The sequence below is a fragment of the Hemiscyllium ocellatum genome, chromosome 11 (assembly GCF_020745735.1).
Source record: "Hemiscyllium ocellatum isolate sHemOce1 chromosome 11, sHemOce1.pat.X.cur, whole genome shotgun sequence".
In the NCBI taxonomy this organism is placed as follows: domain Eukaryota; kingdom Metazoa; phylum Chordata; class Chondrichthyes; order Orectolobiformes; family Hemiscylliidae; genus Hemiscyllium; species Hemiscyllium ocellatum.
Window position 1 is genome coordinate 15,936,469 of NC_083411.1, and position 27,016 is coordinate 15,963,484.

The window sequence follows — 27,016 nt, forward strand, 5'->3', positions numbered from 1 at the left end:
CATCATTAGACTCTTAATTCCAGATTCTTATTAAGTTCAAAATCCACCATCTGCCATGGTGGGATTTGAACCCAAGTCCCCAGAACATTACCTGGAGCCCTGGATTAATAATCTAGTGATAATACCATTTGATCATCACTTTCACTTCTGGAATCTGGTAACTTGGTCGGGCCTAGGTGGGACTCCAGATCCACTGCAATGTGGTTGACTCTTACCTGCACTCTGAGAAGACCCTAACAAGCCACCCAGCTTGATGGACATTAAAGATGAGCTGTCTTTACCAGAGACGGCCACATCCCATCAAAGAACAAAAAAGACAAACTGACATAGACGCAGGGCCTAACTCCTATTTTGAAGGACACCCTAAACAAAATGGTCTCCACAAATATGGCAGCCAAACCAATAACCGTGGAGACTGGGCACCTTGTTTTGAAAATGTCACAGAGTCTATCAGAAAAGTGTGCTCAACATATACCAAGTTCTACTCTGTCAGCTGCACCAGCCTATGGAAAGATTCTTTCTGAGGACACAGATTGGTAGAGATTTTCAGAGTGTTACTGTCAGCAGTCAAGAGTAAATGATACATGAAAAGTAAATACTGGAAATTAGAAACTAAAACCAGAACTTCTGCAAATCCAGAGCAGTCAGCCAGTATCTGTAAAGAAAATGGGCAGATTACTCCTCCTGGTGCATGCCCTTGATCAAAACAAAAATGTTAGAAATCTGTTTAGTAAAGTAGGAAACAGAAGGGAAAAAAGCAGAAAAGTGGAAATAGGTAAAACTCTTGGTAAAGGACTGGAAGAAATAAGAAGGGAGACCTGGAGTAGCAAACAACACAAAAATACATAAAGATGACTGTCTCACATAGGCCTCAGGCACTGGAGAAGGAAAATAGACATTTGCTGTCCCTGCTGCCCTTACACAGCAGACTGCCTGTGGAGAAGAATAGAAAACAGAATCCTGGAGGAGGGTAGTGTTGGTATCTTGTTAGAAGTGGTGAAAGAGGATCTGGTGAAAGTGGCAGCTGATGGGTGTTGATGGTTAGGGAAAGGGGTTCCTTGGCAACCGCTGTTGAGAGGAGAATGAGCACGGTGGCTCGGGCAACGGAGCAGGCCATGTCAGAGTTATTGACAATCATCATGGAGAAGAAACCATTGGAAAATTTGGGATTTCAGAAATCCCAATATGGACAGTGGAGGTATCAGAGTAGAGAAGGTGTGGAAACCAGGATAAGGAAATGTCATCTTTGCAAAAAGGTGGAATGGAAATAATCCAGACTTCTTGTGAGATCATGTGGATCTGCAGTAATGTCACTGCCTGTAACGGACAGAGAGATGTTTGAGAAGAATCTGAGACAAATAACATAAAATTATTGGTCAAATGATATGAAAGATGTTGTAAAGCTATGATCAAGTCAGACAGTATAGATAGGGCCATTCCTGTTGGCAATGGGAGCACACAACAGAGGTATATTACACAAAACACCAACACAGCATTGAAGAACCAAGTGTAAACATCTATTCAAAAAGGAACGAGTGGGGAAAAATCCAGCAATAAATCATCAGAACCCCAACAACAGACAAAAAGAAACTACAGCAACTCATTTTTGTAAATTTAGATTTGAAGGAAAGAACTGGTTGCAAAGTTTAATCAGTTTGTTCAAGTGTATCTCAATCAGGTGTCACAGTGAAAGTGCTTGTTCACAGCACATTCCATTGCAAGGTTGATGCAGTCAGTTCTGTCGTGTCATTGTCCAAATAATGTGAGTTCTCAGTTGTATTAAAGTTGTCTAGAACTTATGGGTTTGGGTCAGGGTTCAAGATTGTCAGTCCCCTTTCAGTCATTGGGGTGACAGTTGACAACCATCTCAAGTATCAACTGCATCTCCACTTGACTCACAGAACAATCTCTCATGGCTGGAATATTACACAAGTAACAATGTGACAGTCAAAAGGTTTTCACAACCTATACGTCCAACATAAAAGGACATCGTCTCCTCAATATAATACCATTCCTTTCTTGAACTAACTGGGCACAGGCTTAGATTGTTCAACTCTAATATTCTACAGTACTCATGGAGAAGCAATGAGATAGTGCTTTGCTGATTATATTGTTTGCAGTCTCACTTGCAGCCTTGAACAAGACCATCCAGTTGGTTGCATCTCTTCGATAATTTTGCTTTGCCTCACATTTCCAGATTTTGTCCATAACCCCGTAAGCTCCTCCACCTTTGAGGACCTCTCCAACTCCTTAACACTACTTAAGGAATCAGCTTTCACCATTTTTTCAGGTAGTGGTTTCAGATTCCAACAACATGCTATATGAAAATGTCTCTTGGATTTCCTGTAGATCATATCCCGATTACATGGAATCCAGGTTCTCTAGTTAATGACTCACCTGCCAGAGAAAATAATTGTTCCTACTCATCTATCAAACTCTCGGGGCATCTTGAAGATCTCTCTTAAGATTACGTCTTAACCTTCTCTGTTCCTTAGGGGGCAGTACTAATAATTACAACCTCAGGCCCTCATAATATGATCGCATCCTGAGTCCTCTCAAAGAGCTTGACAGCTTCCTGAAGTGTAGAGCCCAGTATCATCCACCACACTCCAGCTGAGATATGAACAATCATTTGTACACTTATGGCATTGATGCCTTTGCTTGCATATTTACACTCTATAAACATAAATGACCCATATGCTTTTTCAACCACTTTATGAACTTGCTCTGTCACCTTTCGTAGGATTGGTGTATATGGACAACAGGATCTCTGGGCTCATCACACTTGGCAATATTTTGCCACTTAGTGTACCATCTTTCCATTTTAGATCCCCAAACAGCATCACTTCACAACTCTCTGGATGGAACCCTATCATCCATTTCACCAGCCTACCCTTGGTCATCCTGAACACACTAATTATCCTCATCCACTTTCCAAAATTTGGCATCGTCTGAAAGCATTATAATTGGTTCCATGCATTAGAGTCTAGGTACTTAAAAAGACTGAATAGAGTAATGGATCTAAATTACTCCTTGTGAAACACCAGTCCCAGTCTGAAAAAACACCCTTTGCCACTACACTTCTACTTTCTGTGTCTGAGCCAATTTTGCATCCAAACCATCGGTTTACCCACCCACCCATGTCAAATGGAGGATCAAACACCCACTGCTTCGAAACTTGGTCAACATCCTCTATTGCCTTATTAGTTCTGTAGTTGAGTAAATCCTCTTTAAAGATGAACACAAATAATGGATTTTCTATCCTTCACCAACAGCACTGCCTCTGCATTTACTGCTTTCATTGCATGCAACACTGAAATATTTCAAACTGCTGTAAGTGAAAGCATTTAACTAAATTATACTGCGCTACAGACACCAGTGCTGAGCCTTATGCCAGAATATCAATCTAAAACACAGAATGTAATCTGCATCACCTATTAGTTACCTTCTTTGATGTCATTAATACTTCTATAGTAAAAGCAAGAATTATTTTCCATATTTTTTAATGTACATAAATCAGGTCAGTGCCATGAGACATTAGATCTACAAACACCAGAGTGTAACAACATCCATCTGTATCCAGAGTGAAGTTTTTATTGCCCAAGTTATGAAGCAGACTGTGGAGGGTGTTCGGGAGATGCTTAACCAGCAGGAAGGATGACTCAGAAAACGACCTTCGCACAACTCCTGCTAATTACTTGGACAGACACACAAAGCTTTGCTGGTAGTGGCAGGGTATTTTTGAAGAGGAGGCAAAGAGACAGAGGAGTTATTGTGAGAAACAGACTCTAAAGACTGCAGGTGTTACGATTTTCAACTGGCATCACTTACCCGGTAATCTTTGGAGACATTATCCGGAGCTGCTGTCGTTGAAAGCTGGGTTGATATTGTAGCAGCAATGAGCTGTTTACACCATTCAACATGAGATCCTGGAGGGCTGTACAAACAGGAGAAACCATCAGGCTCCATCAACAACACTGGCAAATTAAAAACCAGACCGCATCAGTGCATTATCGCTGTGAACTATTTTGGCTAAAATCGAAGTCCCAACTAACCAAAGTATTTTTAAACACAGGGCCATCCTCATGTGTTACATCTGCAGTCTGATCACTAACTTAATCGCACTTTAACAAGGTATAAACAGCTGGTTGATGAGTTGACTTGTCCTAAAATAGTGGAGCTAGGAGTCTTACAGCATTCCTCTAAGCCAGAAGGTCCTGTGTTCAAGCGTCACCTATTTCAGAAGAGTGACATAATACAAAAGGTTGATTAAACAGGCTGGGGCTGTTTTCCCTGGAGCATCGGAGGCTAAGGGGTGACCTTATAGAGGTTTACAAAATTATGAGGGGCATGGATAGGATAAATAGACAAAGTCTTCTCCCTGGGGTCGTGGAGTCCGGAACTAGAGGGCATAGGTTGAGGGTGAGAGGGGAAAGATATAAAAGAGACAATTTTTCACAGAGGGTGGTACGTATATGGAATGAGCTGCCAGAGGAAGTGGTGGAGGCTGGTACAATTGCAACATTTAAAAGGCATTTGGATGGGTATATGAATAGAAAGGGTTTGGAGGGATGTGGGCCATGTGCTGGCAGGTGGGACTAGATTGGGTTGGGATATCTGGTTGGCATGGACAGGTTGGACCGGAGAGTCTGTTTCCATGCTGTATATCTCTATGACTGTAAACATCTAAAACAGTGGAGCTGTGTAAATCGGAATACGGACATACTGAATTGCCCAAAGTACGCCACAGGCTAGATGTGGGCAATTATCACTCATAGCACAACTTACAGAAACTCTAACTTATAGCAGTGCCTGGATGGGTGCAGCTCCAGCTTTACTTAGGAAGCTTGACACCATCCAGGGCAAAGCAGGTACACCATCCACCATCTTCAACATTCATTCTCCTTCAGCACTGACACTAAAGGCAGCAGTGTGCACCAGATAGGGGGATGCACTTCAGTAACTCACCAGGACTCCTTTAAAGCACCTTCCAATCCTATGATCTTTACGAAAAGAAGGATAAGAGCAGCAGATGCAAAGGGAAGACCACCACCTGCAAGATCCACCTCCACCCAGCTCCTCCAATCCCCACCACATCACACTCACATTTCACACTTGGAACAACATCACAGTCCCTTCACTGCCATTGGGTCAAAATCCTGGAATTTCCTAGAATTGCATTCTACGGGCTCCTACATCCCAATGACTTCAGAGATTTCAGGAAAACAGCTCTCGATCACCAATTCCAAGTTAACTAGGATAGATCATAAGACATAGGAGCAGAATTAGGCCATCTGGCCCATCAGTCTGCTCAGCAATTCGATTATGGCTAATCTGTTTCTCAACTCCATTCTCCTACCTTCTCCCTGTAACCAGTGATCCCCTTAGAAATCAAGAATCTATCTATTTTTGTCTAAAATATGCTCAATGACCTGGCCTCCACAGCCTTATGTGGCAATAAATTCCATAGATGCACCACTCGCTGGTTGAGGAAATTCCTCACCTCAGTTCTAAAGAGTCGATCCTACACTCTAAGGCTGTGCCCTTGGGTTCTAGTCTCTCCTACTAATGGAAATATCTTCTCCACATCTATTCCATCCAAGCCCCTCAGTATTCTGTACGTTTCAATCCGACTCCCTGTCATTCTTCTAAACTCCATCGAATACAAACCCAGAGTCCTCAACAGCTCCTATTCCAGTCGGTTCTGCGATAAAGTGGTAGTTTCATTCTCGTACAATCTCGTGTTGGAAGGAAATGGCACAATAGTGAGAAAGCTGGTAGCCTTACACATCTGTGCGGGATGCAGGAAAGCGCTTAACCACAGTGGCAGGGGGAGGCATTTGTTCAGAAGAATTAAGTACATCTGTTCTTAGTGTCAATGGATCAGTGTAAATAAGGTGAGAACATTTGTTCACTTGTGGAATGTGTGGCAGTACTTCCTTCTCACCCCCAGGGCTGGAAGTGCGCATATTTCACAGTTGGATGTCGGATAATTAAATTTCTGGTTTATATCAAAGACTCTTAACAAAACTCATACTCAATAGGAAAAGAACTTTTAATTTATTAAGCTGAGAGGAATATGCACATAACATAACAATCCTGATACATTTTCATGTATACCACACTGAACATATTTGAATTAATGAAGCTGAGCTCCGTAATCATGACTGTTCTGGAAGGTGTCTGTCTCATTACCCTTACAAGCTAGGGAAACACAAAGGCTGAAACTGACATTGTAAGAAAGTTTGAAGGTGTTCATGTGAGTGAGAGAGAGAGAGAAAACATTCTTCTGTAAATTACATTCACTGACTGAAGGCTTCAGGGACACAGAGTGACACAGAGAGAGACAGACAGACAGACAGAAGACACAAGCTGATGGAAAGGTTAACCCTTTATGGTCTGATTTGAATGAACACTGTTGTCATGGATTGAATGCTTGCTGTTCCCTGGAGCTCAAGATCTGGGAATGTTATGAATTTAAGTTGCATTCTGGGAATCTAAGATGATTTTAAAAGAAAAAGCCATTTATTAGGACAACATTACTGGGCATCTTAGCTGAGCAAGGTTACCTCGTGACGTTTTCCACATGGTTTAGACTAGTTTCTTGTTATGATGTACTAGCCAAAGCAATTGGCCATTTAGCCTAGCTTGATCTGGGCTCCCACTTTGATGTGCATGTAGCTTAATTAGTCAGCGTACTCAGACCTGTCAATGAGTTTTGCTTCCTCTGCAAAGTTTTGCAATTTTATTGCTGTTTATCTGATTAAGGACATGAGACGTTTTTGTAACTTTAATACCAAATTCTGAATAAAGACAGCTTGTTTGCAGCAATAAGGGGAGCAGCCTGAGAGGGCTCTTAGGGGTAAGAGCTGGCACCGTTACTCTGCTAAAAGTTTTAGAACCTTAGCTCAAGCCTGACTTGTAGGTATCTATGTTATAGTGTAACATTGATGCCATTGGTAAATAAAAGTAATAATTTAAACTAAACTGTGTGTAAGAGTTTTATATTCCAGACTGCGAGAGTACGATCTCTGGGGCAAACCAAGCAAGGCTTAAAGGTTGAGTCCATTAGGGATTCCCTGAGCCATCTTGAATAGGTACTTTAACAATAGTAGCACAGTATAAACTGAAAGGGCTGGAATCACGTTATAACTAATACACGCTTTAAAAGTTTGCACTTTAGAAACAGTGTCCCCAATTCGTTAGTCCCATTACAGTGAATTTGTGTCAATGAAACATGCATTATAGCAGAACAACCTGTACAACAAGCTCTCTATCCCTGGAATCATTCTTGTAAACCTCCTCTGGACCTCCTCCAATGCCAGCACATCCTTCCTTAGATACGGAGCCCAACCCTGCCACAGTATTCAAAATGCAGTCTGACCAGAGCCTGACACAGGCTTCGCAGTCCATAACTGTTCTAGTATTCCAGACCTCTCGAAATGATTGCTACCATTCCATTTGCCTTCCTGTCAGTCAACTGAACCTGCATGTTAACCTTAAGTCAATCCTGAACTAAGACTCCCAAGTCCTTTTGTGCTTCATATTTCCAAAGCTTTTTCCCTCTTAGAAAATCATCTATTCCTCTATTCTCCAGACCAATGTGTATAACCTTACATTTTCACACATTGTGTCCCATCTGCCACTTCTTTGCTCAGCCTGTCCAAGTCCTTCTGCAGCCTCTCAACATTACCTGTCCCTCCATGTATTTTTCTGTCATCTGCAAACTTTGCAACAATGACCCCAGTTCCTTCTTCTAGACTGTGAATGTGTAACGTGAACAGTTGTGGTGCTAACACCAACCCCTGCAGAACTCCACTAGTCACTAGCTGCCAAGTTGAAAAAGACTCTTTTATACCAATTCTGTGCCTTCTGCCAGTCAGTCAATCCTCTGTCTATGGCAGCATCTTGCCTCTAACACCATGGGCTCTTGTCTTATTTATCAGCCTGTTCTGCACCTTATCAAAAGCCTTCTGGAAACCCAAATTAATTGTATGTGATAATGTAAATTTTGTTCCACAAATCTGGACAAGACAAGTTTCTGTACAATGGTAGATGCTTTATTATCGGAGAGCCAGCAAGAGACTCTCAATGTCCCCAAAGTAACCATGTGTCTACTTGTGGTGATCCTTCTCCATGAATCTCTGCCCTACACACAAAGACAATATATTTTATAGGAATTAAACAAAAGGTTTATCATCACATGGGTGATTGTCATCACAGTCTAAAGTAGATAATTATGAATATACAATGTCCAGCGATAATGTGTGAATGGATTACGGAAACTGATTATCGTGTTCTTCATGACTATGTGTTGATGGGAAGAGATTAAGGTAGAAGGGTTTTGCCTGCTGTAAATGGGAGATTCACATACCTATACTAATATGGAGGGGAAGTAAGACAATGGGTGCGGGAGGAAGTATAACAGAGTTGTGGCCAAGGCTATCAGTCTTGTCTGGAAAGAGCAAGTACCTCTGTCTGGAGCTACAAGGGGAATTCACATGTGTGGCTCCACTAGGCTCCATTTCTGAGAAACAGTCAGCCTCCCCCCCTATTAGATGTTCTGTATGTATTGTAAGGGGACAGGCTTTCAGTTGACACTGCAGCAAGTAATTTGGTAATGGAATATTTACTCCTCGAGTCCCCAAGGTGTCCTGAAAGAGAAGCAAAGCATGGAACTGACCCCTCTGTGGCATTTTAACTTCCTCAGTATCCACTGGCTCTCCTTTGTCATAGCTTTGAGTATTAGCTGCTAACCCAACCACTTGAACAAATAAAAATAACTCAAAGAAAATACCATTTTATTAGGGTGGCAACAAAATAGTAAGTACGCCACGGTGTACTGCCATCCTGCTAAAATACAGTTTAAACAAAAAGAAAATTGCAGATACTGGAAATCAGCAGGACAGATAGCATCTGTAGAGTTAATGCAGAGTTAACATTTCAGGTTCAGCCACCCTTCATCAGAACCCTGCTGCAATCTTCTTTGGGGTCTTATGTAAATACTGGAGATGGTCCACCAAAGCTCAAAGATTGGTGATAATGTGTACCCAGAAGATTGTGTGGCTGGACAGTCTGTATGCTGTCAATGATTGTTTTTCTTTCATAGGGTTTTAGTTTGAAAGTTGCTATACTGCATACATTTGTGACAAAATCTACATTTGCAAAAATATGAAGATTTTACAAAATGTGAGTCAATCTCTCATGACTTTGCAGTAAAAACTAGGAGTAATCCTCAGCTGAAACAGCCTTAAGAAGCAGGAGTTAATTGGACCCAGCATACAGATTCCAGTCTCATTTTTAAAAATATACACTGCAATTTAATATTAATACTTAAATTGTAAATATGGACAGGAGGATTTATTTAAACTAGCCACAGAGTAATTAAACCTTTCTGCCTACTCCAGTTCTGTAGCATCTCCATAGCATGACAAGGTTATACCGACAATTCATAGAACGTAATACGTTAGGAGGCCATTCAGCCCATAAGCAGCCCTTTGCATTAGCTATACACCAAAGTTCAGCAATACTTTTATATCCTGAGTATTCATTAAATTCCCGTTTGCAAGTTGCTATTCAGTCTGCTGCCATCATCCTTACAGGCAGCGTGTTCCTGATCGCAACTTTTAATGCGTGAAAAAAAATTTTCTTCTTCTCTGAGATTCTTTTGACATTTACCTTAAATCTGTCTTCTCTGGTTACTGACCTTTCTAGCACACAAATGAATTTCTCCTTACTTACTCTCTCAATACTTTCCTTGATTTTGAACACCCGTATTAAATCTATCTTTAACCTTCTCAGCTCAAAAGGAGCACAGCTCCAGTTTCTCTAATTTCACCTCTTACTGCAGTCACTCATTCCAGGCAGTTTTGTAAACGTGACAGTAGTAATTTATCATTTCACATAAATTGACAAAATGCACGCACAATTCAAGCTTTTTAAAATGGATTGTAGCAAGACGGCTATTCTGGTGGATAAAGGTATTCTTCAGTGTATGTACGACAATGCCAATGGAGGAGTGAGTGAGTGAGGACTGCAGATGGTGAAGACCAAAGTCATAATGCTGAAGGGCTTATGCCTGAAACGTCAACTCTCCTGATCCTCGGATGCTGCCTGATCTGTCGTGCTTTTCCAGTGCCACACTTTTTGACTATGCCAACAGAGGGTCAGTTAGTTCAGTTGGCCAAATAGCTGGTTTGTGATGCAGAGTGATGCCAATAGTGTAGGTTCAATTCCCGCACTCGCTGACATTACCATTAAGGCCTCTCCTTCTCAATCTCTCCCCTCACCTGAGTTGTGGTGACCCTCAGATTAATCTCATCACCAGTCCCCTCTCTCCAATGAGAGAGCAGCTGTATGGTACTATGGGGACTTTACCTTTTCATCTATTAGCAAAGTAAAGGTTAAAGTCAACACAGTCTTATCACCACAGTCCTAGGATGCTCACTTATTAGAGAGAGATTCAAATGCAGATCTATACTAATGCAGACTATGTGGTTCCCTGAACAGACTGTCAAAGACATTTGGTAGAATGTCTCATCACCAGAATTTTAAAACAAGCACCAAGACATCACTTGGCTGGTGCTGAGAAAGGCACAGTCTGTGAGATCCTTCATGTAAATCCAGTCGGTCTGCACCTCTGAACATTGCCCTCGACATGGTGTGTGTGAGTGTGTGTGTGTGTGCGTGTACCTCCTGCCATAATGTGCCTTTGCAAAAGAAGTATGGAGAGAGATGCAGTGGGTTTTGTCCAGGTTCATCCTGAGCAGCTCTGTCACACAGGACTCTGTGCTGTATGGTCTGTTCCCCAGGAAGCACACTGAGACAAACATCGACTGTGCCTGGAGGACCATCAACTAGGTGAATAAAGCTCTTTGGTCTGCCTGAAACCTGTTGGTCTTCCAGAACAAGGAGTTGACCTCGACTGAGCATTACAGACTGGCACATTCCAAGGTCCAGGACCTTGTGCTGAGGGATGGACTAAAATTTGGGGCAGCTGCTGCCACCAAGGCACAGTGGGAAAAGACCACTGTCTGAGGTCTTCCTGTTGAAGTTAAATGGGGGCCCATTCAGTAACGGACCTGCCTGGTGCCTCAAATCTATGGAAATATAGTCTGGTTCAAGTAGGAGATGCCTTTGGTTTGTTCAGATAGAGGCAAACTCCAATGTTTGTTTGTTGCTTTAACATGCTGCTATACAGAACCAAACTGTGTTTATGACAAAGTATATATAGAGAAAAGATACCTTTAATGAATAAAGTATATTTTGAAATTTTAAAAATGCCAACGCAGACCTGCCAGTCCCTGCTGTTTGTTATTCTAAATCCGGATGACAATTCATGCTCTCCTCAGGATCATTCGGCGGAGGCTGAGGGGAGATCTGATAGAGGTTTATAAAATCATGAGGGGCATGGATCGGGTAAATAGGCAAGGTGTGTCCCCTGAGATGGGGGGGTCCAAAACTAGAGGGCATAGATTTAGGCTGAGGGGAGAAAAAAATTAAAAGGGACCTCAGGTGCATCTTTTTCACACAGACGCTGGTGCATGTATGGAATGAGCTGCCAGAGGAAGTGGTGGACGCTGGTACAATTACAACATTTGGATGGGTATAGGAATAGGAAGGCTTTAGAGGGATATAGGCCAGGTTCTGGCAAAGAGGACTAGATTAATTTAAGATATCTGGTCGGCATGGACAAGTTGGACTTAAGGGTCTGTTTCCATCCTGTATATCTCTATGACTCTCTAAATGGTGTTTGCATCCAGTCCAAGATGTGCTTCAGTTAAGGATAGGACAGGACCTACCTTGCCAAACAGCATGCTAGCACTGCCAGTGCAGGCCAGCACACAAAACTGTGGCAACCTGGAGAAAGTGGAGACTTCCCCTTCCACCAGAACTCAGCAAGAATCAGCAGCTTCAGTCATGGCAATGAGAAGTATGGGCAAGTAACATTGAGTAAAAAATGAGGTCTGCAGATGCTGGAGATCACAGCTGCAAATGTGTTGCTGGTCAAAGCACAGCAGGTTAGGCAGCATCTCAGGAATCACACTTGCATTAGCTCTGTCAAGCATCACTTTTTGGTTTTAAAATCGCTATCATTTTGTCAAAATCTTTTGCAGCCTCATTCCTTTCTATCTCTGTACTCTCCTCCAGCCCCACAACCCTCTGAGATATCTGCACTCCCCTAATTCTGGTCTGTTGTGCATCCCTGTTTTTAATTCCTTCACTTGTTTGGTGGCTGTGTTTTAAGCTGTGGAGTTTCTAACCTCCGTTATTCCCTCCCTTCACCACTTTGCCTCTAACCTCACTTCCCTCCTTCAAGACCCTCAGTGGAAACCTCCATGATCCACCAAGCCTGACAAACTATCTCCTTGCATGGCTTGGTGTTATATCTTGTTTTGTGACCCTTCTGTGAAGCAAGTTGGAATATCTTTAGTGTTCAAGACTTGTGCATATTTGTATTGTTGCTGCTGTGCTGAGTTTAAAATGATGGCAAAACCAGAATAAAGTCCTTACTCATGACCAAATAACTCTGTGCTGACTTTGTGGCCAGAAATGAGTGTGGAATATTATGCCATGAATCATAATGTGATGCCTTAGATTAATGCAATTTCGATTTGCTTTCTGGTTTTCAAAATATGTGCTGGAATTCCAAAACGTCAAAGTAATGCTTCTTCCTTTGTTCAAAAAGTCAAAGTTGACTCAATGTTACTTGTGTGTTGCTGGTCAAAGCACAGCAGGTTAGGCATCTATTCCTGAGATGCTTTGACGTTTTGGAATTCCAGCACATATTTTGAAAACCAGAAAGCAAATCGAAATTGCATTAATCTAAGGCATCACATTATGATTCATGGCATAATATTCCACACTCATTTCTGGCCACAAAGTCAGCACAGAGTTATTTGGTCATGAGTAAGGACTTTATTCTGGTTTTGCCATCATTTTAAACTCAGCACAGCAGCAACAATACAAATATGCACAAGTCTTGAACACTAAAGATATTCCAACTTGCTTCACAGAAGGGTCACAAAACAAGATATAACACCAAGCCATGCAAGGAGATAGTTTGTCAGGCTTGGTGGATCATGGAGGTTTCCACTGAGGGTCTTGAAGGAGGGAAGTGAGGTTAGAGGCAAAGTGGTGAAGGGAGGGAATAACGGAGGTTAGAAACTCCACAGCTTAAAACACAGCCACCAAACAAGTGAAGGAATTAAAAACAGGGATGCACAACAGACCAGAATTAGGGGAGTGCAGATATCTCAGAGGGTTGTGGGGCTGGAGGAGAGTACAGAGATAGAAAGGAATGAGGCTGCAAAAGATTTTGACAAAATGATAGCGATTTTAAAACCAAAAAGTGATGCTTGACAGAGCTAATGCAAGTGTGATAGATAACAAGGTGCAGCAGAGTTTTAGAATTACATTGAGTTTACCAAAAGCAGAATGTGTGAGCGCATTGAAATAGTCCAGAGGCAGCAAAATTATAAAGAAGGTTTCAGCAGAAAATGCATTTTCAACTTTGCTCAGATTTTCAGCACTGCTCTGCTGTGACTTTTTAATAGAGTCATAGAGATGTACTGCACAGAAACAGATCCTTCAGTCCAACCCATCCCCGCCGACCAGATATCCCAACCCAATCTAGTCACAATTGCCAGCACCCATCCATATACCCATCCAAATGCCTCTCAAATATTGCAATTATATCAGCCTCCACCACTTCCTCTGGCAACTCATTCCATTCACATACCACCCTCTGTGTGTTAAAAAGTTGCCTCATAGGTCACTTTTATATCTTTCCCCTCTCACCCTAAACCTATGCCCTCTAGTTCTGGACTCCCCGACCCCAGAGAAAAGACTTTGCCTATTTACCCTATCCATGCCCCCACTCCTCAGCCTCCGACGCTGCAGGGAAAACAGCCCCAGCCTGTTCAGCCTCTCCCTATAGCTCAAATCCTCCAACCCTGGCAACATTCTTGTAAATCTTTTCTGAACCCTTTCAAGTTTCACAACATCTTTCTGATAGGAGGGAGACCAGAATTGCAGGCAATATTCCAACGGTGGCTAACCAATGTCCTGCACAGCTGCAAAATGGCCTCCCAACTCCTGTACTCAATACTCTGACCAACAAAGGAAAGCATTCCAAATGCCTCCTTCACTATCCACCTGCGACTCCACTTCGATGTTTCAACTTAAATCTGCTCTCTGACTCTCCTGTCAATGGAAACAGTCTCCCCATAACTTCCTCCACCCTAACAAGAACAATACCAGCTTCTCTAGTGTCTCAATGTTACTTCAGTCCCTTGCCCTGGGTCGATCTGCATAAATCTCTCCTGCACCTTTCCACATCTCTGCCTTCACGTGATACTAAACAGAAAGTCATAGCATTAACTGTTAAATCTGACCATTCCATTGAGAATCTTAACTCATGCTGCCATATGTTCAACCATTAAGATAGTCCCAAGTTGGTCAAATTTAGTGTGTAATATCGCACATATCATGAACACTATGAAATATTCAAACTCTGGGAAATACTGCCGAGATTCCAAAAATTAGACTACCCAAAATCTGAGCACTACTCGCTGCAAAATATCCATTCCCAGGAATTTATAGTTTATGTACCAGAAGATCAGTGAACTGACAGGTGTATCTCCCCACTCACCTGGTCCTCATGTTTATTTTCAATTCCGCATTGGAAATCTTTTATATTCTTGCCACAACAAACCTGCAGGGACAACCCATTCCTCTTTTACTAGTCACCGAAGATCAGATTCACAAGGCAATCAGCCACCAACAGAAACAAAAGCACGGAAAATGCTAAAAATAAAAGAGTCAGTCAGAATCTGTACAGAAAGCACTGGCTAACATTTTTGGGAAGGGTCTTTCATCAGACTATCACCACCTTAAGAAACCAAGACCTATAAATAGAGGCGGGACATACCACCAACGCTTCAGCGGAGACCCTCACTGATGAGGTTACCTTGTCATAGTGACGAAATGTCCGAGAACAAATCTTCAAGCTCAGCAAGCTAACTTACAGACTTAGAATATTGAGGTTTCAGTAAAGGACCTCACCTGAAATTGTAATGCTTTTTTATCTGCCCAGATGCTGCCTGGCCTTCTGTGCTTTTTCAGCTTTGCTCTCAGACTTTTAGCAATTGTATTCTGTATTTTTACATCAACAAAACATTCAAATGGAACCAACTCACCATTTGTCAGGAAACAGAGGACAAATGGCCCATTTGCACTTTCCAAACCCACAACCTCTACCATGCAGAAGGACAAGGACAGCAGATAAGTGGAACACCAACACCTGCAATATCCTCTTCAGGTCAGAACACCATCTTTACTTGGAACTTTACAGCAGTTTCTTCAAAGTCACTGGGTCAAAATCATGGAACTCCCTCCCTAACAGTATGGTTCATGTACTTACGCCAGACATGGTTGTGCAGGAAGGCAGCTCACTACCACCTTCTCAAGGACAATTCGGGATGGGCATTAAATAGTAGCGTCGTAAATTAGATTATATTGCAAGCGCTATTGAGGTTACATTGTAAAGATCTAGTGATAGAATGAGCATTGAACTGGGCTCAAACGCTAGGGTAAACATCAAGTTTTGGTGAGAAAGCTTTTACCAGGTACGTCCTCCCACTTGTATGAACTAATTCACTAGCATGCACTTAAGTGTTGCTGCATGCATTTCAGTAAAATCTAACAGTAAGGTGACAGTTCAGATTTTATACAATACAGATGCTTTATTGAAACAACGCGCACATTCTCTTACCACCAAACAAAACATGTAGGCACACAGCTTCTGGTTCACTGATTAGGAAACAGTTCAAGAGCTGGAGTGTAGCTCCTTTCTGTTAACCCCTGTCCATATGACACATTGAAAAGTATTCGATTCAACCAGTACATGTAGCATTATGAAACGTTCAGACTCAAAGAGGTGTCTGCTTAAGAGAGGAGCCTGGTACAATCCTCCTATTGAGGTTCAAGTTGGCACTCTTGTAAACTACCATTTATATTGCTGCAACATTCCCCAGGCACTTGTGGGCTGACTAGAGAACTGTGGCACTTGCCACATCTCCAAACTCTGCCATGTGGACATGTAAAATGGGAGCAGAATTAGACCGTTCACCCCTCGAGCCTACTCGGTCATTCAATAAAATCATGGCAGATGCCCACACTACACACCCCTGAGAACCCTTGATGCCCCGTCTAACAAGAATTTGTCCACCTCTGTCTTATAATTAAACAATATCCACCACCCTTCTGAGGCAGAAAGTCATGCAGCCTTCACTGAACCAGCTAACCATACACACCAGGAACAGAAAGTCATTCAGACCCTCAAACCTGCTCTATCATTCAATAAGATGCTGGCTGATAGGATGAAAAGGCAATTTGGAAGCACAATCCTAACGTTTCACCACCTTGCTTAATAAGAATCTATCTATCTCTCCTTCAAAATATTTAAGGACTCTGTTTCCACAACCTTTTCAAGAAGGAAGTTCAAAGATCGACAACCCTTAGAAAGAAAAAAAAATCACTTAATCTCTGTGTTATGTGAATTATCACTGGCTTTTAAATAGTTACTCCTAATTCTAGGTTCTCCCCTAACAGGAACTGTGCTCCACATCGACCCCGTCAAAACTCTTCAGGATTTTATATCTCATTGACTTCTATTATTGAGTCCAAATTAAGGTAGAGTGAAGTTTTTTGTTATTTAATTTGGGGGTGTTGGAGTTACAGACTAGGCCAGCATTTATTACCTTTGTAATGGTGGTGAACCTTGAACTGCCCCAGCTCACATGGTATAGGTGCAGCCACAATGCCATTACAGAGGGAGTTTCAAGATTTTGACCCAGTGACAGTGAGGGAAGAGTGATACATTTCCAAGTCAGGATAGGGAGTGGCTTGGAGGGAACTTGCAGGTGGCGCTGCCTTTGTTCTCCTAAATGGAAATGATTGTGGGTTTGGAAGGTGCTATCGAAGAATCATTGGTAAATTTCTGCAGTGCATCTTGTTGATAGGATGCACTGCTGCTACTGAGCGTTGGTGGTGGAGAGACTGAATGTTTGTGGAGGTGGTGCCGATTCAGTGGCTGCTTTGTCCTTGACATGTCTTCCATGTCAAACTTTTGAGTGTTAGAACATAGAACGATACAGCGTAGAACAGGCCCGTCGGCCCTCGATGTTGCATCGACCTGTAAACTATTCTCGGCTCGTACCTCCACACTATCCCAACATCCATGTGCTTATCCGAGGATTGTTTAAATCTCCCTAATGTGGTTGAGTTGACTACATTAGCAGGTAGGACATTCCACGCCCTTACCACTATCTGCGTAAAGAACCTGCCTCTGACATCTGTCTTAAATCCTATCAGCCACCATCTTATTGAATGACAGAGCAGGTTTGAGGGTCTGAATGACTTTCTGCTCCTGTAGTTATGTCCCTTCGTACAAGCTGACACCATCATCCTAGGAAAAAGTATTTCACTGTCTACCATATCTAATCCTCTGATCATCATGTATGTCTCTATCAAATCCCATCTTAGCCTTCTTCTTTCCAATTAGAACATACCCAAGTCTCTCAGCCTTTCCTCATCAGACCTTCCCTCCAGACCAGGCAACATTCTGGTAAATCTCCTCTGCAACTTTTCCAATGCTTCCACATCCTTCCCGAAATATGGTGACCAGAACTGTACACCATATTCCAAGTGTGCTGCACTATAGTGTTTTGTATACTTGCGGCATGCTATTGCGGCCCCAGAATTCAACCCCTCTACCAATGAAACCTAACACACCGTATGCCTTCTTAACAGCACTATCCACCTGGGTGGCAACTTTCAGGGATCTATGTACATGGATTCCAAGATCCCTCTGCACATCCACACTACCAAGAATCTTTCCACTGACCCAGTACTCTGCCTTTCTGTTATTCTTCCCAAATTGCATCACCTCACATTTAGCTGCATTAAACTCCATTTGCCACCTCTCAGCCCAATTCTGCAGTTTATCCAAGTCCCCCTGCAACCTGTAACAATCGTCCAAACTGTCCACTAGTCCACTGAATATTGGGGTTGCAACCATCCAGGCATGTTGGGAGTATTCCATCACACTCCTGACCTATGACTTGTGGATGGTGGACAGGCTTTAGGGAGTCGGGAGGGGAGTTACTCGCTACAGGATTCCTAGTCTCTGACCTGCTCTTGTAGCCACTGTGTTCATGTGCCAAGTCCATTTCAGTTTCTGTGCAATGGCAACCCCCAGGATGTTGACAGTCAGGGATTCAACTCAGCCCCATGTACCCTTTGCTGCTTATATGGTTTTCACATGCAGGACATGGGTTAGGCCACTGCTGAAATATTGTGTGCAAATCTGGTCTCCTTCCCATCAGAAGGATGTTGTGAAACTTGGAAGGGTTCAGAAAAGATTTACAAGGATGTTGCCAGGGTTGGAGCATTTGAGCTATATGGAGAGGTTGAATAGGCTAGGGCTGTTTCCCTGGAGTGTCGGAGGCTGAGGGGTGACATTATAGAGGTGTACAAAATCATAAGGGGCATGGATAGAATAAATAGACAAAGTCTTTTCCCTGGGGTGGGGAAGTCCAGGACCAGAGGGCATAGGTTTAGGGTGAGGGGGGAAAGATATAAAAAAGACCTAAAGAACAACTTTTCCACGCAGAGAGTGGTACGTGTATGCAATGAGCTGCCAGACAAAGTGCTGGAGGCTGGTACAATTACAACATTTAAAAGGCATCTGGATGGGTATATGTATACGAAGGGCGTAGAGGGATATGGACCAAATGCTGGCAAATGGGACTAGATTTATTTAACATATCTGCGGCATGGACGAGTTGGATGGACCATGTTTCCATGCTGTATATCTCTATGACCATGTGACTCTAAGTAGAGTCTTTTCTCACCTATTTTGTATCTGCTACTCCTCAGCTTAAAAATGTAACCCCCACCCCAACCACCCCCTCATTCTCGGTTGCCCTACAACGAGAAGCATCCTTTCTGAGTCTACTTTCTCAATCCCCTTTAACATCTTATATGCATCTCACATACTTCAAACTCCAGAGAGCATCGGCCTAAACTGCTGAATCTCTCTTCATAAAACACACCTTTCATCTCAGGAACTGATTCAGTGAACTTTTTATGAACGGCCTCCAATACAGTGATATCCTTCCTCAGGTAAGGGGGACTAAAGCAGTACTCCAGAAGTGGTCTCATGATTGCCTTGTCCGATTACAACAATACTCGCCTGCTTTAATACTCCATTCTTTTAGCAATAAGACCAAACTCCATCTGTATTGCTTATTACCTATAACTGCACACTGGCTTTCTGTGACTCATGCATGAGGACACTCCGATCCCTCATTTTGAAGTTTCCCTCCATTTAGATAATAAGGTGCTTTTTCATTTTTCCAACCAAAATGGATTACCTCACATTTCTCCACATTAAGCGCATCTGCCAAATTTTGGACCATTCCCCTATCCATTTGTAAACTTATTTCTTCATTGCAACTTATTTTCCCTCCTATTTTAGATTCTTCTTATACTCTTGAGGGGTGTGGACGTCACTGACTGGGTCAGCATTTATTGCCCATCCCTAGCTACCCGTGAGAAGGTGGTGCGAAGTTGGCTTCTTGAACTGCCGCCACCTCCAAAACAGACCCCACCACCAGGGATATATTTCCCTCCCCACCCCTTTCCGCCTTCCACAAAGACCATTCCCTCCGTGGCTACCTGGTCAGGTCCACGCCCCCCTACAACCCACCCTCCTGTCCTGGTACCTTCCCCTGCCACCGCAGGAATTGCAAAACCTGAGCCCACACCTCCTCCCTCACCTCCAACCAAGGCCCTAAAGGTGCCTTCCACATCCATCAAAGCTTTACCTGCACATCCACCAATATCATTTATTGTATCCGTTGCTCCCGATGCGGTCTCCTCTACATTGGGGAGACTGGACGCCTCCTAGCAGAGCTCTTTAGGGAACATCTCTGGGACACCCGCACCAATCAACCACACCGCCCCATGGCCCAACATTTCAACTCCCCCTCCCACTCTGCCGAGGACATGGAGGTCCTGGGTCTCCTTCACCACAGCTCCCTCACCACCAGACGCCTGGAGGAAGAACGCCTCACCTTCCGCCTCGGAACACTTCAACCCCAGGGCATCAATGTGGACTTCAACAGTTTCCTCATTTCCCCTTCCCCCACCTCACCCCAGTTCCAAACTTCCAGCTCAGCACTGTCCCCATGACTTGTCTGGACTTGTCCTACCTGCCTATCTTCTTTTCCACCTATCCACTCCATCCTCCTCCCTGACCTATCACCTTCATCCCCTCCCCCACTCACCCATTGTACTCTATGCTACTTTCTCCCCACCCCCGCCCTCCTCTCATTTATCTCTCCACCCTTCAGGCTCTCTGCCTATATTCCTGATGAAGGGCTTTTGCCCGAAACGTTGATTTTACTGCTCCTCAGATGCTGCCTGAACTGCTGTGCTCTTCCAGCACCACTGATCCAGAATCTGGTTTCCAGCATCTGCAGTCATTGCTTTTTACCGCAGTAACAAGTCTGCCAATGGGATAAGGAAACTGAATAAACAAAACAATGTTTGTGCATAAATAAACTATTTCCACAGATTTGGCATTCCAGAACTAGGGACATAGTCTGAGAATTAGGGTCAGAAGAAATGTTTTAATGCACTTTGACACACAAAAGGTGGTAGGTATTTGGAACGCTCTTCCATGAATGGCAGTGGTTGCTGGGTCGGATGTTAGATTTAAAATCTGAAATACATAATTGTTTTGTTAAGCAGCAGTATTATGGGCCCAAGGTACGTATGTGGAGTTAGGTCGCAGGTCAGCCCTGAATGATGGAACAGGCTGGAAGGGCTGAATGGCCTACCCTTGTTCCTAATTTAGGAGCAGAAATAGTGAAGACCAGTACACTGCAGTCAGCTCTCTCTCATTGTGGGACCACTACTTTTAACATAACTTCACCAATTCCTTACACTAGCCTGTTAAGAAAATAATTAGACTCAGGGAAGAAAACCATTTGTAATAAGTTGGAGAGGCGCAAATATTAAAATCCAATTAATGCAGCGCTCTGGTTAACCGTGAAAATCTTTTGGAAAAATTGCACATGGGGCTGATGTGCACTCTCTCTGCATTCTTCTTTGGAATTCATATCCGAAAGTGCAGACTCAGCCCGGGATCCCAATGCAGACTCAGCCCGGGATCCAGGCACCGTGCCCGGGATCCCAATGCAGACAGACCCCGGGATCCATGCACCGTGCCGGGGATCCCAATGCAGACTCAGCCCGGGATCCCAATGCAGACAGACCCCGGGATCCATGCACCGTGCCCGGGATCCCAATGCAGACTCAGCCCGGGATCCATGCACCGTGCCCGGGATCCATGCACCGTGCCCGGGATCCCAATGCAGACCCAGCCTGGGATCCATGCACCGTGCCCGGGATCCCAATGCAGACTCAGCCCGGGATCCATGCACCGTGCCCGGGATCCCAATGCAGACTCAGCCCGGGATCCATGCACCGTGCCCGGGATCCCAATGCAGACTCAGCCCGGGATCCCAATGCAGACTCAGCCCGGGATCCATGCACCGTGCCCGGGATCCCAATGCAGACTCAGCCCGGGATCCCAATGCAAACCCAGCCCGGGATCCATGCACCGTGCCCGGGATCCCAATGCAAACCCAGCCCGGGATCCATGCACCGTGCCCGGGATCCCTGAGCAGATCCAGCCCCGGGCTCCATGCACCGTGCCCGGGCTCCCTGAGCAGACAGACCCCGGGCTCCATGCACCGTGCCCGGGCTCCCTGAGCAGACAGACCCCGGGCTCCATGCACCGTGCCCGGGCTCCCTGAGCAGACAGACCCCGGGATCCATGCACCGTGCCCGGGATCCCTGAGCAGATCCAGCCCCGGGCTCCATGCACCGTGCCCGGGCTCCCTGAGCAGACAGACCCCGGGCTCCATGCACCGTGCCCGGGCTCCCTGAGCAGACAGACCCCGGGATCCATGCACCGTGCCCGGGCTCCCTGAGCAGACAGACCCCGGGCTCCATGCACCGTTCCCGGGATCCCTGAGCAGACAGACCCCGGGATCCATGCACCGTGCCCGGGCTCCCTGAGCAGACAGACCCCGGGATCCATGCACCGTGCCCGGGCTCCCTGAGCAGAGCCCGCCGCCTGGGCCCAGTCCCCGGCCTATCCCCCGTTACCTTTCCGGTGAATCGGCGCTGGTTTGCCCGGAGCCGGTGGCCAGGCGGGGTGGCCTCTTGGCGGCCAGGCTGTCGGAAGTGCCGAGCCTGTCCATGGCGGCCGGGCTTTTGTTTCAGGATCGGCCTCGGAAATCCTCCCAACAGCAGCCGGAGGCCGGAGCTTCCTGTTCCTGAGGCGGCGCCGAGTCAGAGTTCAGCTGGAGCCAGCGCTGCGGGTAAACTCAGAGCTGTCAGTAACCAGGGCCTGTCAGTAACCAGGGAGCTGTCAGTAACTAGGGCCTGTCAGTAACCAGGGAGCTGTCAGTAACCAGGAACCAGTCAATAACCAGGAACCAGTCAATAACCCAGAACCTCTCAGTAACTAGGATTCTGTCAGTAACTAGAAACCTGTCAGTAACCCAGAACCTCTCAGTAACCAGGGAGCTGTCAGTAACCAGGGCCTGTCAGTAACCAGGGAGCTGTCAGTAACCAGGAACCAGTCAATAACCAGGAACCAGTCAGTAACTAGGAGTCTGTCAGTAACCCAGAACCTCTCAGTAATCAGGGAGCTGTTAGTAAACAGGAACCAGCCAGTAACCCAGAACCTCTCGGTAACTAGGAGTCTGTCAGTAACCCACAACCTCTCAGTAACTAAGGCCTGTCAGTAACCCACAACCTCTCAGTAACCAGGGAGCTGTTAGTAACCAGGAACCAGCCAGTAACCCAGAACCTCTCAGTAACTAGGAGTCTGTCAGTAACTAGGGACCTGTTAGTAACCTACAACCTCTCAGTAACTAGCGCCTGTCAGTCACCCACAACCTCTGAGTAACCAGGGACCTGACAGTAACCCAGAACCTCTCAGTAACTAGGGTCTGTCAGTATCCCAGAACCTCTCGGTAACTAGAGACCTGTCAGTAACCCACAACCTCTCAATAACCAGGGACCTGTCAGTAACCCAGAACCTCTCAGTAACTAGGGCCTTCAGTAACCAGAAAACTGTTAGTAACCATGGGCTGTCAGTAACCAGGGACCTGTCAATCACCCAGGACTGACATCATGCAGGCAGGCAGCTATCTATTAAAGGACCAATGGTTGTCAATAACCCAGGACCGACAGCTGTCAATCAGCAGGACTGATGCCTGTTGGTTACCCAGACTGACATCAGCAGGGCTGATAGTTGTCACTCACTGGGAATGACAGCTGTCAATCAGTAGAAGACAATGTTCCTGCCACCATCAGTGTTAATCAATCTTTCTGATAGTTGTAAATCAACGGGCTGCCAGTTGTCTATCACTGAGTGACAACACTGCAGCTGGATGTCCATCTGTCAGTCACTGGGACTGATAGAGATCCATCAGACTGATGCACTGGGTGGAAGAAAGCACTCTTGTGGCCCAACCTCAATGTCTAGGCCCAGCATTTATTACTCATCCCTAACTGCACGAGAGGAGGTCGTGAACTATTGCTGCTCTAGTGATTTAGAGGCAACCACAGCACTGTTAGGGAAGGAGTTCCTGGACTGTGAGTGAGTGACAGCAAAAGAACTGCGATAAATGGTCATGTCCAGACAGTGTGTGATTTGAAGAGTGATTTGTAAATGATGCTGCTCCCATGTGTCTGCAGCCATTGTGCTTCTAGGTGGCACAGGTCTGAGTTTGATAATGCTTAGAAGCCTTGATAAGTTAATACAGTACATGTTGCAGCTGGTACACTATTTGCTTCTGTGTGTGGTGGTGGACCGTGTGAATAAATAAGCTACTCATGCCCAAGACTGCCTTGTTCTCGATAGTCTTGAGTACTGTTGGAGTTGCACTCATCCAAGCAAGTGAAAATGATTCCATCATATTCCTTTAACCTTGTGGACAGGCTCCGGGGAGACAGGAGGTGAATTACTTAGCACAAATACATTGCTTTACCCCACATTTCCAGCATTCCCAGCTAATTTCCTTTTCAGCTTATCCATTAATCAGTGAGTGTTTCAAATCAAATTTACTGTTCAACAGAAAAACAAAGAACACAGACAAATCTGAGGAGGGGAGTCATCTCAGCCCTGCATTCTCTTTCAATGGAAACATAAGGTCCTTGAGATTGTCATTTGTACTCACATACCTGAACTAATTTTTTAAAATAACATTCATAAAAACATTGCATGGTTAACATTTTTCTCCCAGTTTAAAAATTATAGAGGAAATAGCCCAAAAGACTAAAATTGAATGAAACAATTAGCCACATTGGGCCCACAAAATTTCACTTACCAAATAGCCGACTAGATCATGTCACATACATCAAAGGGTAATAAAGACATGCATATCAACAAAATTAATGTCCAGATAATATTTTAACACAAAAACATAAAGCACACTAACATTCAGCTGTCTAGACAAATACATCCTGTAATTTTCCTGCTTTCCCAAGCAGACATTTTCTGTAATTTTATATTTAATATAAACCCGGTGACTATTGTTTTGTGAGCTCAGTTAACTGTCATTATACTTGCAGCCCAGGACACTGTTTTGCAGCATGATCTGGTTAATGTCGCAAATGTACAACTGCATTATCTCATCACACTGAAATGTCTGAGAAGTACTGATAACTTACCGCAGAACACTAAGTGTTTTGATTTCACGACTTACTATGTTGTGTTTTAAAAATGCTTTAATTTCATTATGTGTAAATATACTGCTGCATTGGAGTCCATTGTAAGTCACTGTAATTAGCCTGGTCTGTTACCACTGAACTCTGAACCACTGAAAAGAGGTGTAATGAAAAATAGTAAGGCGGCAACTAAATAAGACCATAAGACATAGGAGCAGGAACTAGGCCATTCAGCCCATTGAGTCTGCTTTGCCATTCCATCATCACTGTTAAGTTTCTCAACCCCATTTTCCCACTTTCTCCCCATAACCCTTGATCGCCTTGATACTCAAGAACCTATCTATCTCAGTCTTAAATATACTCAATGACCCGGCCTCCACAGCCCTCTGTGGCAATGAATTCCAAAGATTCACCACTGTCTGGCTGAAGAAGTTTCTCCTTATCTTCTTTCTAAAAGGTCTTCTCTATACTCTAAGGCTGTGCCCTCAGGTCCTAGTCTCTCCTACCAATGGAAATATCTTCCCAAAATCTACTCTGTCCAGGCCATTCAGTATTCTGAATGTTTTAATTAGATCTGCTTAATCCTTCTAAAATCCATCGAGTATAAACTCAGAGTCCTCAAACATTCATCACGTCAAGATTTTCATTCCTGGGACCATACTTCTGAATCTCCTCTGAACACACTCCAGGGCCAGTACATGCTTCCTGATATATGGGGCCCAAAACTGCACACAATACTTCAAATGTTGGCTGACCAGAGCCTTACAGAGCCTCAGAAGTGTATCCCTGCTTTTATATTCAAGTCCTCTCAAAATAAATGCCTTAATTGCATTTGCCTTCCTAACTACTCAACTTGCAAGTTTACCTTGAGAGAATCCTGGACTAGAACTCCTTTGTCTCTTTGCACTTCAGATTTCTGAATTTTCTCCCTATACAGAAAATAGTCCATGCCTCCATTCTTCCTACCAAAATGCATAACCTCACACTTTCCCCTTGTTGTACTCCATCTGTCATTTCTTTGCACACTTTCCTATCCTGGCAAAATCCTTCTGCAGCCTCTTCGCCTTCTCAGTGCTACCTGTCCCTCCACCTATCTTTGTCTACTCTGTAAACTTAGATAGAATGCCCTTAGTTCCTTCATCGAGATTGTTAATGTATAAAGTGAAAAGTTTTGCTCACAATACGGAGCCTTGCGAAACGCCACTAGTCACGGGCTGCTATCCTTTTATCCCCAGTCTCTGCTTTCTGCCAGACAGCCAAGCTTCTATCCATGCTAGCACCGTGCCTCTAATACCATGGGCTCATATCTTATTCAGTAGCCTCCTGTGTGGCACCTTGTCAAAGACCTTGAAGTCCAGGTAGATAACATACATTGGCTCTCCTTGATCTAACAATGAAGAGGTGATCATATAATTGCCACGTCGGGATGGAGTGTGGCTTGGACAAGATGTCGGAGATGCTGGTGCTTTTATGTATCTGCTTTTTTGACCTAGGAGGTAGTGCGCACAGATTTGAAAACTGACATCAAAGCAGACATGGGATGGGGCCGCAGTGCTGCACAATACTGCACTTTGCCAGTGATGGAGGGGGTGGATGTGGAATGTGGTGAATAGGGTGCTAATCAAGTGGACTAAATGGCTTTGCACTTCTTCAGTGTTGTTGGAGCTGCACCCAAACAGTCAAGTGGAAATTGTTCCATCACACTCTTGTAGCTAGAGATGAGTACTGCTGGAGATTAGAGTCAAGATTAGAAAAGCACAGCAGGTCAGGCAGCATCCGAGGAGCAGGAAAATCGATGTTTCGGGCATTCCTGATGAAGGGCTTTTGCCTGAAACGTCGATTTTCTTGCTCATTGGATGCTGCCTGACCTGCTGTGCTTTTCCAATCTTGATTCTAATCTCCAGCATCTGCAGTACTCACCTCCATCTTGTAGCTAGTGTACTGGCTGTGGAAGACAAGCAGTGAGATATCTCAGAGTATAGGAGACGTTTAAATGGAAAATTGAAATTAAATGAGTGTTTGCATTACATTGTCAAGTTCATGGTGATTTGTGTATAATTGATGTGGGAGATGCACAATTAGCAGTACCAACATTATATATTAAACAGCACAATTTGACTAATCTGATGAAAACTATACCGTGGAACAGTTACACATAATCCACTCACTTAACTATTTGTTAGGTTCTCTCTCATTT

The 27,016-nt window shown here is 44.2% G+C and overlaps 1 protein-coding gene across 4 annotated transcripts in view; it reads right to left on the reverse strand.

Annotated features, from left to right (window-relative positions):
- Window positions 1-27,016, reverse strand: part of mtmr1b (myotubularin related protein 1b) — a 108,332-nt gene that overhangs the window by 68,983 nt on the left and 12,333 nt on the right. For 3 of the 4 annotated variants that reach the window (XM_060832419.1, XM_060832418.1, XM_060832417.1), the window contains exons 1-2: window positions 22,246-22,447; window positions 3,832-3,937 (exon numbers count right to left, since the gene is read on the reverse strand). In XM_060832419.1, the coding sequence (XP_060688402.1) occupies window positions 3,832-3,937; window positions 22,246-22,340 (201 nt within the window). In that variant the 5' untranslated portion in view covers window positions 22,341-22,447. Of the gene's footprint in view, window positions 1-3,831; window positions 3,938-22,245; window positions 22,448-27,016 lie in introns of those variants that run through there. The other variant, XM_060832421.1, reaches the window with a different exon arrangement.